At 45.0% G+C, this 17425-nt stretch overlaps 1 protein-coding gene across 1 annotated transcript in view; it reads left to right on the forward strand.

Annotated features, from left to right (window-relative positions):
* LOC131272081 (MOXD1 homolog 2-like) overlaps positions 1-17425 on the forward strand; it is a 46069-nt gene that overhangs the window by 18700 nt on the left and 9944 nt on the right. The window contains exons 3-7 of the mRNA XM_058273699.1: positions 1191-1460; positions 6210-6389; positions 10099-10587; positions 10708-10870; positions 11117-11252. Coding sequence (XP_058129682.1) covers positions 1191-1460; positions 6210-6389; positions 10099-10587; positions 10708-10870; positions 11117-11252 — 1238 coding nt within the window. The remainder of the gene's footprint in view (positions 1-1190; positions 1461-6209; positions 6390-10098; positions 10588-10707; positions 10871-11116; positions 11253-17425) is intronic.

The following is a 17425-nucleotide window of genomic DNA, read 5'->3' on the forward strand; positions in this document are numbered from 1 at the left end:
CTGCAAAGTTTCCATTCGCGTAGAAATGCCGCACTCCACCGCCAACAAATTGCCGATCACGATAAAAAGGAAAACCTAGAAGTCGAGGGTGCCAATTGATAAACCATGAAACGAAACAGATAAAATTTCATGCCTCGTAATTCTATTATTGCACAACGCACCGACGCTAGCCGATATGACAAAACCAATCCTCGCCGCATTCGGTTGGTGCGAGGGGCTCTGGAAAAACATTGAGCCTCATTGTTGAGGGCGGGAAGGTGGGATCTAGCGCTGCTGAACGGAGGGTGTATTATAACGGCTGAATGCTTACCAATTTCAAATCAATGCTACACAACGGACGTCATTCCATGGCCTCCCTCAACACCGTGAAGAGAAATGTTCGAACGGAAAGAAGGGCCCGGGGCACGAGCGGGAGCGGAATGAAGCATTGTGGTGGAAAATATTGCACTTCTTTTGTTTTCTCCTCCCATTTTCCCACCACCTCAGCGGCGCATCCAATGATGACCAGTGAAAATGTTTCATTTTCGCCCCGAAATTGGGTTTTGCCGATTTCCGATGAATTTTCCACCCCAGAAAATTCCAATCCTTCCGCCCTAAAACTCGGTTGATGCAATCGGGCCGGAGTGGGGTGCGAGTTGTGTGAAAAATGCATTCGAGTGGTGGCGGTGGTGCACTGGCGTGCAGCGGATCAACATTACTAGCTCAATTGCATCGAAATTGTTCAGCACCGTTTTTGGAAAATGCTACTCTTTTTCTCTTCCACGCGGTCTCGCTCAGATTTTCCTGGTCGGATTCATTCTGGCCATTCGATGCACGTCGCTTCAGTTGTGTTCGAAAGATGAGCAATTTAAATCGATTATCTTTTCCACCCAGATACCCCCCGGATCGGTGCAATTATGTGCATTCGAGAGAAAGCGATCCCAGCAAATGAGCACCCGAACAGGCTAACGATCCCACAATCGGGTGTGTTTTGGTGGGCTTCTGTTCTGCCAATTATTTTCAGCTGATTCGATTGTGGTTCACCTTTTGCGATCTTTACATTCGGGTTAATTTCGCTTTCACGCTTTCCGTGTCGTGTCGTTTCCGAACGGAGGCCTCTGTATTTGCCACCATTTGGATGATTACTTTGTCATTTTTAACACCCATTTTAATCGTCGTATTTTCCACTGTCCTTTTTCCCTTTTTTTCAGAATGATACCATGCGTGTAATTTTCATGTACTCGGACGAGCGACCGCAGCGTGATTCGGAAACGCTGCCCCAGCCGCTCGTCGCCTTCAAAGGATCGCGTTCGATCTTCCTGACGCAGCGCTCCAGTCAGGACGATTTGGGGAACGAGCCGAGCATCAACGTGCTGGAGCTGCGCAACGAGGACGTCGAGCTGCCCGAGGCGGACGAGAGTCTGTACTGGTGCAAAATTTTCAAGCTGGATGACTTCGTCCAAAAGCATCACTTGGTGCGGGTAAGTGAAGATCGATCCAAAAGACCTAGAAACGGGGGGAAGGTGAAATAAAACATTCAAAGCACATTGAAAACTTTCTCTTCGGGAACTTATGCAACTTTCACTCGCAAATGGGAAAGGTTTGATTGTGTTTTGTTTTATATTTTCTAGTTTTCATGCAAGCAAATCTCCCACGAACAAGCAGCGCACCCGCCATTGGCAAACCGAAACCCATCCATTGGCGGTTTTCGAGGTTTCGATCGGCCATTTTCGGTCAAAGTTTCGTGGCTGGCGGAAAAGCCATCGGGAAAAAAATAAATAGCCAAAGCGAAATGTGTTCCCTAATGCATTAACACGCTGGCCACGGCTAAGCAGATGAAAAGCCCATGGCACTCGAGAAGTGAACCAGAAAAATGGGCAACTATTTCCGGCACCCAGCCGGGGAAACCCGGGTTTGCGGGAAAGGGGTTTTGCGTTCAATTTCCGGACAGAATTTCATTCAATTTAGTTTCGGTCAACCACACACGGGCGGAATTCCAACCGCGCTTGCAACAGGGGAATGCAACAAATGGGATTCTATTTTTGCCAAAGAATTTCCTTCTCGGATGTGAATGGCGGGCGGTTCGGAGCCCGAAACCCGATTGTGACTTTTCCCTTTTCTGCGCGTGGCTTCCATCGCGAAAGCTCGAACGAAAATTAATGTTTTCAAATTTTTTAAACCACCACGCGAAACCGGAACATTAGAAGTGGAGAAGAATTTCTTCCGGAAATTTCCTGTCGCTGGTAGATTATCGACATCATCATTTAGGGCGCCGTACGGAATCGCATATATCTTCATCGATCTCAAACGATTTCCTCCCGAAATGGTGGTGGAAAATTTCAAGAAAACGCGATCGCAGAACACACTCGCCACATTTATTTACTGCACGATTGGTGAGTTTTGGTTTCCCGTTTTCAAGGGAACGGTTTTTTTCTTGTTTTTTGATAAATGTAACACACTTGCCACACTCATTTCCATCAATTGAAATCGTTTTCCTCGAAAGGGAAAATCCCAGTTCCTTTTTCTTTTCCTAGAACCATACGAAAAATGGGCCATACTTTGCTACTTGTTTCTCCCTTCTTCGTTTCGAAAGGGAAGACATTTTTCCGAACGCGCACGATAAAACGCGACACCCCAAGGACGACGTCTTGCGGGAATGAATAGAAAATTTATTTATAATGTGTATAAATTGGAATGTGAGAGTGCGATATGAAATGGATGTGTGCCCACTTCCAATTTCCGTTATCATTAAAGTGATGTATGGAAGTGCGGCAGGTGGCGGGTGCCGAAGGGAAATGAGGCAGGACATGAAGAGCACACATTACGATTACGGCATTGGAACGAGTTTTCCTTTTCAGCAAAGTGTTGGACATTTTTTATTTCTCTCTCCTGTCGTCGTATGTTTTCTCTGCTCAGTAGAACCGTCCGGCATCATCATAAGCAAAATGGTTGCTCGAGCCATGGGAAAAGCTTTTCCGTCGCTGGACGATGCTGTGAAAAATGTGCTTCTTTCAGCAGCGAATGAACGTTCGCTTCGTTTCGTTCCCGCCGTCACCACCGCAGATAAGAAAGTTGTAAAAAAATCATTTCCTCACGTTCACACCAACAACAAGTGGGGAGTTGGGTTTGAGTTTGTTCGTCGACTTGGAAGTGAAGGAAAAAAGCACCTGAACAATGGTTTAAAACACTCATCCCAAGGAGGAAAACATATGCAATAGTACGAAGTGAAGAAAAATGTCATCGTAGAAGGCAACACAAGAGAAATTGATTGGAAAATATTTCCACTGGCTGGGAAATGATGTTGATGTAAACGTCAGTTTATAGGATGCTTTTTCTTTTCTCCTATTCAAAGCCTCGCGTTCATTCGTTTCTTGTGCACATTTGGACAAAGATACTGTTCTCTTTCTAATATAATCCATTTTTTCTCGTTCTTGTTGAACCAAATGTACAAACGAGTGGAAAACAATATGCACAAGCATTTCGATCGTACCGTTACGAATCAATCGAAACGGATTCCCGAACGGATGCGCCCGGCCGATGTAATATCCTGCCACCGTGCGCGGTGCGTGGTAAATGAGGAATGTTGACACGGCACGGAACCGTAAATGCGTAGCGATTTCCTCCCATCCTCTGGATGAAACCTCCCCCCCCCCCCCCCCCCAAAACAATTGTGTTGCAAGTGCAAACTTTCATTAAAACCAGGACCGGAACAAATGCACGCTACAAATGGGGTTTTCTTTTCGCCTGTCGAGAGGAAGCGATTACGCCGGGGATGGAAATCCTATGCCCCGCGGTATTGAATGATGAACGTTTGAGATTTGCCTTTCGTGTGTATCGAATCGTTTATGGCATCAAAATGGTACTTTGGTCGAAATGAAAGGGGAATTTAAGATACCGAATGTCGTGCCTACGGTTCGGTTTTCTTAGGGTTTGAGAAGAAACTTTGTAAATTCATTCAGACCGGAAAGGAAACAAACCAAATATTATTATAGAACCAGAATCCAAACAACGCTGTTATGTTCTTGAGCAACGAACGTCGGTGAAAAAATGGGCTTGGTGCGCTTCTATTTCCTTGATACACCGCAAGCAGTTTCGGTGGAAAATATGAAAGGAATCGTTCCCTTGGGACTCAGACTCTTTATTGTTTCTCATAGCAAATATTTGCTCCGTGCGTTGTTATAATCGCAAAACCAACGACAAATTAATCGGTCTCTGTTTTTTCACAATCGATCCCTCCCGCTGGGAAGATGGTGGTCGGTCAACAATTGGAGGATGAAAAATAAAAGTGATATCGAACGTCGTAAAATGCAGATAGCAAAGAACTTGTTCAAGTACAGTCGGGTCAGAAAGGAAAAAATCGTAGGGATCATTTCACAATACTGTAACATGATCTGCTTGCAGCGAGTGGTTGTCGCCCTCGAGAGTCTTGGGAAAGAAAGCGACCCTCATCAGCATCCGAACGCCGACTACGAAATCCAATCGAACAATTACCTCTCGAGCAGCACTGGAAAGCGTGAGGATGAGCTAGCTCTCAGGAGGACCATGAAGACGCGGTGAATAAATGAATTATTTCAACCCGCGATTGCACGAGAGTGCTTTATATTAAGGGGGAATCTTTGACGTCTTTGCGAGCACCACCTCCTAATTCGAAGCCGCGTTTTTTAAAGGTATTGCTACCACACGCTGTGAATTACGCTAAAAATCGTGGAATGAGAGATTCCTATTTCTTTACCTATTCAAAACAAAGACTTTCACTAAAATTGTGCGAGCTATAGATGAAATGGAACCCCTCGAGTTAAACAACCACAGAAGGGATGGACGCAAAACCAACAACGGAAAAAAGGGTGAGCTGTAATTCGATACCCACGAAGTTCTTGCACGTGGAACGCTTGTGCGTATCGCGTGCCTTAAATATGACGTAATTTTAATTGCAAACTAAATGAAATCTAATTTTTCAAAAATCCCGGTGAAAATAAACTGGCCTCAGGAAACAGTCACTTGTTTGAAATGTAAATTTTAAGAAACGTAAATTAATTATACATTGCCCTTAAACATACAACCCTACAAACCTTTTCCTAAAATAAAACCCGTTTATTTCTTCTCATCAAAACCCTTATCGACAAAGTGACACTCCTCTCATCCAAGGAGACGTCAAAAAGCAAGTCCGCCCGACAATCGATCGTTTATCGATCAAATCACTTCAGTTCGTTTTCACATTTGAACGCGCATTTGATGCATTTGGCATCCGGCTTCGAAGCATCCAGTTTTCCCCGGCTCTTGTTGGCATTCCTTTGGCGTCAAAGTGATGCGATGCCGCAGGAATATTCATCAATCTCAATCTCCCGTACGGCTTATTCTTTGCGTTCCCTTGCCCGTGTCGTTCCTAGCGAGCCTCTGCACCGCATGTGGTGTATGTTTCTCTCGGTGGCCTTTGTTTAGCATTTTCCCCGAAAACACTGACACCGCAAGAAAAAGGATAGAGTATGACCGAATTGTCTATTCAAATCGTTCACTCAATCGCGTTTGTCAAGATTATGCTCAAACATTATTCCCTCGGTGGCAGTGAGCAGGGACTGCTAAGCCATTGCTCAACCTCTCAATCAGCGGCACACGAAGGCAAACGGGCACGTCTGCACTGGTATGTCCTTGGCAGTGTTTTCTGTATGATCGAGGCACAAATCTGCTCTTCCTTATGCAAATAAGGTGACAGAGTTTTTGGGGGCAAATGCAGTGCGAACGACTTCATTGCGATTACGTGTGAGAAGTTAATTTTGTTTCAAGTGAGAAATTCCAGTCGCTTGTCTAGTTTTATTTGTTCCAGATTTTTCTTCTGTTTATGCGAGTGTGTAGTGATTCGCAAATTCCTCTAACATGAAACTTAACTTTTTTTTCTAATTAAATCCTTATCGTGAAATTTAGCTACTTACGAGTTTTTATGAACAGTTAAATTATATCTTGTTTGATTTGCTTAAAAATAAATCCTCTTAGCCTCATTTTTTTATGAAACTTGATGAAAACAAAAGAAAATAAAATAAACGCAATAGTTTGATTCTAGCAGAAAAATTATCTAATGACAAATTGATAATATTTATTAAAAATTAGTATATGTACAAGCGTCCGTATTATACTTGAAGTTAGTGTCAATAAAAGGCCTAAATTTTCACTTTTTACCACATATTTGAGTATTTCCAACACCACCTTTTCTCACTGTTTCATCTATCTTCTTCCAGTACGAACCTGTCTTTGATTCGCCAACGAGCGTCCTCTACCTGAATCACATCATCCTGTACGAGTGCCAGGGGCTGTCCAAGAACCTCGAGCAGCTTTCCCGCCAGCGCGGCCAGCCCTGCTTCCGACTGCAGCCGATGCACTGCAACACCGTCGTCGCTAATTGGGCCCGTGGATCCGATGTAAGTCAAACCAGGCCAACCGGGGCTTCCTTCCACCAGTGCAATAGCTTGCCCCTATAATAAGGGGTGTTTTTTTCCACGCGGTTGCTTTCCTCCCGGGGTGTGTGGTTTAGCTTTTTTAGCCCGCTCCATTCTACCGGAAGAAAACGGACCAGCTTTTCCCTCGCAGGAAACGGAAATGGAATGGAAAATGAACATGAAACGAGCAAAGCAGAAAAAAAGAAAGAAAACACAATCAGAAGCAGTAGAATAGCTTTTCTTAGGTAGTTTTTTGTTTGTGTCTTTCTTCAATCAGGACGAAACGCCGGAACGCGGCGAAGCGTTTTGTGTAGGTGACAAAAGTCACTCTCGTTTTCCGCTCGCTAATTAACTAACGGTTACGCTTTTTGCCGTTATGTACTGCGTCGTGTTTTTCTTTTACACTACTTCCGCCGCCTGTTTTCCATTTTTTTCCTTCAACGCACAATGGGACATTTTTCCGACTTGGAGGGAGGGATTTCCCGCCCGTCACGGGTGGCTAACGAACGGGCCAATTCGAAATGCCACGTGAATCTACCACCACCACCACCAGGTATACGCGTTTCGAGGACGAATCCTGTGAACGGAATTGGTTGGGGTTGGTTTTCGCTCGGTCGGTCGCTGGGTAGGTGTGAAAATTCGCCGAAGCGCCCACAACCTCACAGAACCCATCTTTGGTGGCACTTTGCTGCGAGCAAATGAAAGAACAAAACGGGCCACTTTTCAGCACCGAGCCGAAGATGGAAAAGCCCTCGCGGGGAGGGCTGTACGGTGGAGAAAATGGGGCAGAAAAATGGCACGAAACGTCGTGAAATACACCGCGACCGTCGTCTACGAAAAGGAAAACCAACTGATGCAGCAAAACATGAAAGAACATTTACGCGCTGCTGGATCACTGATTTTTCGCCTCCGTTTCGCTGGGACTTTGATGCTCGGGATTGAAAAATGCCGCCTGTTCGAAAGGAACTTGTAGGTCGTATCTTCACTTTCGTCTTGAAGAGGGGAAGCCTAAGGTTGAAAAATATTTTTAGAACAATACCAAACGAGTCGTACTGACGTACGAAAACAACCTACGAACGCGAATGTAATACATTCAATCGTATTGCGCCCTGAAACAATCACATCCTCGGAAATTAGGTCAACGAGAGCATGTTCGTGTAAAATGAAAACACGTTTGTTACCATAAGAGAGCGAGATCCAGGGAAAAGCGAACAATTTTAGCATATAGACAAATAACCTCTATTGCAAACCTCTGGCGCACACACAATGGCGGTTAATGAAACAACCAGCAACAGGATAAACACCCGCCAGATAGACACCAGGAGTTGTGGTCGACGGAGGAAAACAATGGTGGGCAGTTTTATGATTAAACAAAAACGCCAACGCACACAATCCGACCAGGAATGTTTGGCAAGGAGTGGGGCGGAGAAGTAATCACGGGGGGGACGGAGAAGTAGTGTATTTCCGCCTGGAATGGTTGTAATGTTTTTGCAAGGAATTTCGGTTCCAATACAGCACAACATGTAGGATTTTGTTTTTCCTTTTTCGTTCAAAATTCAAACAACTGTGAAACTATTTTATGTCATTCGAGGAAACTGAATAAAAAGTAGTGACTTCAGTTTTTTGCTGATCGAGGATGTTATTTCTGTGCAGGGTAGTAATCATACATGTGTGTTGTTGCACGTGAAGCATGCTTCGAAATGTGCATAATTTTTGACTTTTGTAATTTATCATTTTTTTACGATTAGATTCAATCCATATCTTACTAACATTTCAAATTGCTTCATAATTTTCAAATAAAATAACAGTTTTACTAAAGATTTTTCACAAGACAAGAACAAAAAGGGTTACGCAATGGGTAATTATTATACCTATTGGCCTGCTTCCACAAACACTTAGTTCTAATTATTAATTTCATCTTTGGATAGCGAAACAGTTTATAATTCAACACGTAAAGCATACACTTTGACTACATTGAAGTTTTGTTCTATTTTTCATTGAATTTAAAATCAGTTTTTTCAGGATTTGACGAAATATGAAGGGTTTTTACATTAGATAAAATGTTTTAAAATTTTCTTTTCACTTTCCTACAGTGCGTTGTTCATTCACGTGCCTTATTGTTGCTCTTGATTACATGTTTTTATTTGTTGTTCATTCCGTTCAATTCCAATTTTTACTTAAAACAATAAACCCGCTCATACGGCATTAGGCCAGCTTGGTGAACTTGATCACAAATCCCCCAGCAAATTAAAGTAAGTGCGTGAAAACCCGTGAAAAGGCAGCGCAACGGAGCAACACAAAGGATGAGACAACAAATCGACAATTGGCTGATTGAATTTGTGCCGCACGCTGCCATCGGTGGCGTGGATAAAACGGCGGGAAAATCCATGCTACGCTTTTCTTCAAAGGAGCGGAGGAAAAAAAGAAAACGGCCATGCGCCTGAAGTTTTCCCACTTCTCCACGTCTTGCACGTTTACACTCTTGAAGCCGAATCGAAGAGGACCGATTTGTAATGGTCCTGTGGCGTCGCCTAGGTCGCTCATTTTCTACCACTTCTTCCTACACAAACCCTCCCATCCCGTCCACACAACTACCGTGGAAACAGACGAATAAATTAAATTACACGATAGAATAAATTTGCCGATTGCCAATTCAATTTGAATGTGATGGAATGTAATGAATTTCGCGATCGTCGTCGTCCCCGATACCGTGGAGCTTTCGGCACCGTCATCGTCTCGAGTGCTGGTTTCCTTCCCAGTTTTTCCCTTCCTTCCCGGCAAGGTGTGTCGCTTTTTATGCCGGCGAAAAAATAAGCATACCGAAAATCATTGGCCGTGTGCGCCCGAGGTTTGCTTTGGATTTCTTGCACCGTTCCCTTCGATAACGACGCAGGTGAAGCTTTTCTACCCTCCCATGTTGCACTTGTACGAGTTTCGTTTAGTCACGTTCTGGGGCCGCGTCGGTTTTGGTGTAATTTATCGCACTATTCGCACATAGTGTCTGCGACTAGTTTCGTCCCACGTACGGCCCACGCCACATGAGCGCCGTTCCACAACTCCAACACCGGTTTTATGATGTGTACTGCACGTCGGAGTTGAAGTGGATACACCCCCATCGCCCTTCCCTCGCAAGCCCGCTTTCTTCTTGGTAATCCCCGTGAATTTGGCGCATATGAAAAACAGTAGCAAATGGGTATGGCGTGACTTTTACGACGATGACGCCAGCGCGAACGTGAACCAAGACGGTTATTACCGCGCGCATTGTGCCGTTCCGTTTTACGAGTCTACAATTGGACCCGTTGGAGGACCGGGGAAGTAGTGGCGGGAGTAGTGGGACACCAGAGCGAGAACTACAGTGTCGTAAAAGGGGCCATGCACGGGAGAAGCCGGAACTCGATGGATTGCGACGGATGGAGCGCAATAAAGTCGTCTTAGCTGTTTGTTCGGAGGATGAAAATGAAATGATTTATGTTGTGATCCACCGAAAAGGGGTAACGATAGGGACAGATTGAGTGTTTTGAGAAATCAAGGACATTTTTAAGTCCTTAAGCTTGAAGGACATAATCACTCACTACGTTAGAAATAATGTAATTTTTAAAACGAACTAATTGCGTGTTGCAATAATTGATATCTCAAAGTTCAAAGTTTTACTCCTTGACTTAATTTGTTTGTGTTTTTTTTGCTATATCAGGGATTCACCTTCCCTTCCGAGGCCGGTTATCCCCTCGAGTCCCATCAGGCGACGTACTATATGCTGGAGACGCACTACAACTACCCGGACTATACGTACGACTTCTCGCCCTTCTACCGGAAGAACCTCAGCAAGCAGCAGCGCAATATGAACATTGCGTCCCGCGATGAAACCGTCGAACCGTCGGTGGACGACAGCGACGATCTCGGTGAGGACGACGACGGAACAATGATGGAGCAGCAAATGGTGGACAACTCGGGCCTAAAGATGTACTACACGCACAAGCTGCGGCAGTACGATGCGGGAGTGTTGTCGGTGGGTCTGGACCCCAACTGGCGCCACATCATTCCGCCGCGGCAGGAGAAGGTCGTCTCGGAGGGTCACTGCATCGGGGCCTGTACGCAACGGGCATTCCCGCGCGAGGGCATCAACATTTTCGCCGTCATGAGTCGAACGCATCTGATCGGACGTCAGGTGAAACTGCGACAGGTAAGATCCCATCAGCCAAGCCATTTAACATTCGGAAGTCTGTGGCGTGGATGGTGACTCTGAACTTTAAGAACCCACCTCGGCAGCTTTAAGAACATCCTTTTCGAATGTCTCCGGCAGGTTCGTGGCAATGCCGAGCTTCAGCCGATAATGCACGACACCAACATCGACCCGAGCTACCAGGACTACCGGCGACTGGCGGCCCCGGCCAAGGTCCTCCCGGGTGACAGTCTCGTCGCGGAATGTATCTATGACAGCTCGTCCCGCAAATCCATCACTCTCGGTAAGTGAACCGTGTCGGCTGTCACACTTCACTGCCACTCTTTTTCGCAGCGCGTTCGGCCTCGAGGGAACACCGAGGAGGGGGAGGGAAAACAAGACAACTCACACTCCCAAAACGCCTCAGCACAGAAACCACCACCCTTGTGGGCTCTCGCCAAGGCCTCGAGGGTCTCCGGAATCGTTAGAACTCCTATCACTCTGGACTAACACTCGCCCCTCTCTCCTCGCTCAACCGCGCTTTCCACAGGTGGCATGACGACCCGGGAGGAAATATGTCTCATCCTGACACTCTACTACCCTCGTCAGCGCGAACTGACGTCGTGCCACTCGCTGCCAAGCCTGCCGACCGTCCTGCACTCGCTCGGCATCGAGGAGCTAGCTTCGTAAGTATATTATCTACCGTTATTAACTTCCCCAGATTGGGCGTCCGTTTTCTTCGAGCCGGGCCGCAAGAGGTTGTAAAGTTCATGTTGATATGTGTCTGCTTTTGAAACAAAGCGTAATGGCGCTCGGTGGCATTTTATGCTGAATGTTTCCAAGAAATATTTTTACACGACGTGATAGGTTGTCTATCGTTTGGAGGAAGAGCATTAAAAAGAAAGATAATAAGAAATATTACTTGATGTCATCTACGTTCGCAGTTTAAGTTGAAATGGTGATTAATAGTACATTAAAAATAATAATTTTTTTTCGAACATATTTTGTTATTTATGCAGAACGAAGTTTGCGAATTATTAACAAAAGCAATAATAAAAGTAAATCTCGCAAAAGATCTTTGCAATGTTCAACATGTTACATGTTTTGTACGTGAGTCCACATGTAAACAGAACAGTTCTAAACTTTGAACTTGATTTAATTATGTTTTCGACCATAAGTATTCAATCAGGTTTTACTGTAATCTTACAATCTTTTTTTGTTAAATTATTAATCAAGGTTATAGAGTCAAGCTAAACATAAACTATTGATCATTATGGCTCAAAGACTTTCTGTCAAATTAACCAATACTTAAACTATCCATCTTTCCAGAAGTAGTTTATTTTGAAAAACTATTTGAAAAATAGTTCGATCTGAATTCGAGTATTTTTTTTTGTAACAAATTGTAATTTCATAAAATTTATGTTGATGCAAATTAATTATGTTTAGTCTTCATGTACAGTTTATCCTCATTGAGCTCTTCATTTCCCTAACCAACTCTAAAACGAATTAAATGTTGAATTAAAATCTCTAAACTATTAGTAGCAGAGTTAACCAATAAGTATTGTCAAGGCTATTGTATAACAATAGAAATTACCCATTCTTGCTAAATACTATACAGTCCGGTCTCGTTTTGAAAATGAGTTTGAAACGACATCGTGCCACTTCCCTTTTTCCCTCCGAAGCCCAATTTCCGGTGCGCGCCACACAAAATAATCGACCACAAAATGGCCTTTCTGGGTGTCATGAAAGTATGAACATTGTTTGACTATAAAAGAAAATTCCTTTTCGCACACCCCGCACCAATTCGGGTCGCATCCTGGGAGGAATTTCTGGCAGGGGCCAGACGCCTACCGTCATGTGTCCATTCCTTTTTTTGTTTTCGCCACTTCGAACGGGTGTAATTTTTATTTACTCTCCATCGTTGCGGCGTATTTCGATCGGAAGCTTTTCGAAGCATTTTTGTCGCCGTCCTTCGGGTTGTTTTTTCTTTTCTTATAAATTCTTTTCTCGGTGTATCTGTTGAAAGGGGAAAAAATGTAAGGAACCACTTCAGACAGACGCTTTCCGTTCATGGACCCTTGGACGATGGGCAAGCATCGGGTAAATGAATTGCTTTGGTAATTTTTCAACCCCTCAGTAGAAAGCGGCTGAAGCTCGTTCGGTGCAAACTACAAGATTTTCTCCATTCATCGTCGATGCCTGCGTCCAACCCAAGCGGGTTTTCTTTAAATAAAAAAAAACACCGCTTTGTGCTCCAAGAAAATGAATCCACTGCAATTTTCTTTAGCGCACCTGAGACGTCAAGCGACCGGTCCTCTAGTGGTTTTCCTTAAAAAATTGTAAAAGCGCTTACTTCCGCTGATTTTTTTCACCATCTTCCACCCAAACCAAGGTGGTGTCCTTCGTAGCGTGTCCGTTCGTACTCTTTCTTTGCCACTTTCCCACAACCACTGGACACCGGAGATACATTTTCGCCACCATCTTTAATACGACTGCAATGGCGTAGGAAATTTTTGCAGCAAAAGTAGACCAAAATAGGAAATCCCAAAGGAAAAGTACGTCGGTTGAAATAATCAAGATAAAAAAGCGGGTTCAGGCCAGCCGTTTGTTTCAATTCATTCGCGGGTTGCTTTTCCCTTTTTCTTTCCCGAGATACCCAAGGCCTCGAAAGGTGATGGATTCTTATTGAATGTAAAAGCGACGCGAAGGGCACCCACGGGAAAGGAAATACGAGCGCGAAGGTGAAATGGAAAAATCTCATTAAATTTTAATGATAGCTCCTTTTTTCCAACCCACTGACGGCTGGCGGTGGTGCTGATTTTCCGCCAAAAACGTTTCGCGGCCAGTTTCGTGCAGTTCGTTTGGCTTCACCGTTTTTTTCACTCTCTTTTGAACCTTTTCTCCACCCACGTTGTCATTGCAACATGCTTCTTAGCGATTCTTTTTTCTTCCTTCTAAGCATGCAATACCGTGGTTGCCGTTGCGATGGGCTTTCTTTTCATCACTGCGACATTTTTCCTCCCGGGAGGGGGGAGGAATACGGTTCTTCACGGCAGGTTGCAGGTGACGAGATGATGAAAAGTGGACATTGCGAAAATCTAAAAAGAAAGCAAAAACCATTCCTTGGCGCGCAATGCGCAACGAATTGGAGAAAATAAAACATTCCCCCGCGGCTTTTCCCGACCCACGGTGACCCCGTACACAAAGCAGAACAAAGCTCGCGAACACGGGAAATAAACTGGACGTATCGTCAATATTCACTCAAAAAGGGCCGTGTGGTACCGCAGCTTCCGCAGCGCATTTTAAAAAGGGGAACTTATCTTGTTTATAGTTTTGCGGTTCTGTCAACCGCATCAACGTCCCAAAGGGCCCCCGCAAGGTCCCGCCCGACGATGCAGTTTCCACCTCCTCCGCTCGTCTATGGGTGTCTTCCGTGTTGCACTGTTGAATTTTTCGCGAAATGAGCCATGAACGTCATTAAATTTGATGAAGAGTAAAAGAAAAACTGCAACTCCCGCGCGCCAGTGAAGCCACAATCAAATACATCAAAAACTCGTTCGTTTTCTTTTTTTGTGTGTTTTATTTTTGGTTTGTTTCGTGCATTATTTTCACGTTTCGGGCGTGTGATTTCTTCTCTCGCCTGCGAAGGGTGGAGTGAGGTCGAAGGTAAATGCTCCTCTCGCGTGGTGTGAAAAGGACCATTTTCATCCGCAACCGGATGTGAATTGAAGTAGAACTGATAGAAAAATGTATTTTAAAACAACAAATAACAATAAAAGTTCCGCATTTAATGACGTGATGAGCTGCAGTTCGGTCGTATGCAATAAATTATAAATTATTTCAAAGTGGAAATGGGTGTTTATTGCTGGTTGAAACTGATCAACTGCAAACAATTGTGCTTTTAAGAGAAATGATACAGTAACTCTGATGAAGCGATCTCCCGATTCAGATACGATGTTTGCCCGGAATTCATTTATCAAGTGTTGATAGAGCCCATCCATCATGGTGGACCCGTTGCGTTCATCTCAAACCCCATACACCTGCTCAAGGTTTGTAGCAGAAAGGAAAAACCTAGTGAAGAAAAATCATCCTTTTCCGGGAGACAAACGACCGCCGGGGGTTGAGGACGCCGACAACGGCACCGGAACATGCAATACGAAATGATTATGGCAAAATAATTACAAAAGCAAAGTAAAAACACGCGAAACGTCCGCGATAATATTACAGACGCACGCAAAACTACACGACAGCGGGTGGGAAAACTTAACAACGCCAACGGCAAAAAAAAACGGTGATGATTGCGTGGAAAAGTCACCTTCTGAAGAGATTTGGCTCCGGCGAAGCGCAACAAACGCGACTGACAATAGTTCTTTTCTCCCGCTCCGAATCGTCACCCGCCCCGAAGGGAAACGGTGGTGAAAATTCATGTGAAAATAGTTATCATCCGTCCCGGGGGTAGTTGTCGTATTTTTTTTTTTGTCCTGCCAAAACGAAACAAACCCCTAACGAGGAAAGGAAATACACGATCCGCGAAAGAAAAACACGCCATAATAATGATAGTTTTGGTCTCGTTCGGTTGCGGAATGTCCGCCGGGATGATTTTGCCGTTGTAGCGTCATTGAGTTGCGTTGTTGTTGGAAAAGTTGTTGTACTGCACCGACCACCGCACTGCCCCGGGCGGGCGAAAAAAAGGTGCACTAATAAAAACATTAAACACAACCAAGCGACCGCCTAAGCTGCGGTACTCGATCCTCGCGAACGAGCGCAATCAAGGGATGTGTTGTTCTTGTGGAGGTGAGCAGCTCGTTAGGAAACATGAAAACGGGGGTCAAAAGAATATAAATGGTAGAACTAAGCGAGGGAAAAACATGAAACTACAACAATGTCCAGTATAGGATGATTTAAAAACAAAATATAACAAGAGAACTGTGGCACAGAAAAAGCGCAAACTCAAAGGAAGAGAATTTTTCCCCTTCCCGGTAGGAGAAAAATTGGACGGGGGTGGAAAAATTGAGGCAAGCATGAAATAATTTGCACCTGAGAACTTTCGCTTGTGTTTCGCATTATTTATCATGTCCCTTCCTACCCATTTCCCATCGCCATTCCCTTCCCATTACCCGAATGCAATCATTTACAAGATCCTCTCTTATGTGTGTTACATTTTCCTCTTGTCTACGTTCGATACAGGGGTTGGAAAACATGAAGAAAATATCCCAGCTGCTGCTAGTGCTGCTGCACCCTAGCAAAACACACACGCACACCAAACCCCTCGTGCATAGTTCTGTTTACGTGCGGGATTTGCTGTGAAAATCCACCGAAAGCCTGCTGTTGGGGAGGGTGGAGGTCGAACTAAGCGGTTCTAATATTAGCAAAATCCGCCCGGGATTAGCGGGCCTGTCCCGTAACGAGAATGTCCTCGCATCAAGGACCACCGGCTGCAAATGGTGCGCTGCGCGTTGGGGAAAAAGAAAATTCATTTCTTCGACCCCATTTCGGGCCGGGCACGAAACCTCAACCTAATGCACCTTCCATGTCGGTGCTAACTTTTCGTGAAGTTCAAGAATTGGATAAGAAACGACATGCGTCAGGGTGTCTAATGGCTTTCGAATTAAATGGCTGGATCACACCGAGGGAAAATGCGTCCCTTTCCACGCCAGCGTTCGCAGAAGCCGAAGGAGTGATTTTAATTAATACATTGAATCTCAAAGGTTACACCTAGCGCGCGTTCCGCTGGGAGTTTGATTATATTCCAGCGCGAGTTTGGGCGAAAAGTTTAATCCTTTTCCCACAACCCCCGACAACAACAAAAGTGGCTGAGGAGTGAAATCCCGTTGAATGGAGCACTTTCGCGATTCGGGTGAAAAGTTTTGCCGATGAGTTAATGAGTGAGTTACGACCGACGATGGTTGTTGGGTACCGGGGGGGTTTTTCACCCATCCACTCCACCTCCTGGCCCGTTTGCAACGAGGGGTCAAAGTGTTTACCTTTGCCACTCGTCACTTTCACTCGAGTCGGGTTCTAAAAAAAAAAAAAACCACAACGAGAATCGGAGAGGAGTAGGACACCCACTTTCGCGAAGTAAGCGAACGCGACTGATCCCCAGCCCAGTACCTCTTGTTCCACATTTTCCGAGGCAGAAGGCAGAACACACAGAAGCGCAGAAGGCAAAAGGAGAACGAAAAAGGACGACGACCGGGAGCGCCCAAATAACCGTGGCGAAAAGCATCGCGTACCGACGCTAAGCGTAAATCTCATTTCGAAAAGTGCGCGGAAAGTGGGTAATGAATTACTTTTCCCCACCCCTTGTCACCACCGGCACTCGGGTGCCAGGCCGTTTTTCCTCGGCGGCAGAACCTTCGATCGGGTAATCCGCAGCCTCCTCCAAACCGAATGCGCGGAGGCACGCTATCTGGGAGGCCGGCAAGTCTGGAGGAATTTTCTTCTCGATGGTGGAAAAGCGATGGTTTACCCTGTCGGCGACGGGGGGGCATTTTTTCTACGAAATGGAAAACTTCCACTTGTTCGCGCACCAAAACCCCCACAACCAAACCCCCCCTTCCAGCAGAAGCGTGTTTGATCTTGCACAACGAATGTAATAAATTACTTTCGAAATAATATATATCTATATATATCGCCATCGTTTTCATAGACGCTACGGGTGGACGGGAAAAAAGGTTGGGAGTGGTGGGAGGAAAAGCTACGAAGAATCCATCCGGTTCGGTAGGAAAAAGAGAAAGACGGCTCAGCGGCTGGTACGCGGCAACAACTGTGGTAAATTGCAATATGGCTCGGAAGCATCCAAAAAACAAAAGAAAAAAAACGTCCACAACGAGCGGGAATTTTCGTGGCGTCGAAACAT

This window comes from Anopheles coustani, chromosome 3, assembly GCF_943734705.1.
Source record: "Anopheles coustani chromosome 3, idAnoCousDA_361_x.2, whole genome shotgun sequence".
In the NCBI taxonomy this organism is placed as follows: Eukaryota; Metazoa; Arthropoda; class Insecta; order Diptera; family Culicidae; genus Anopheles; species Anopheles coustani.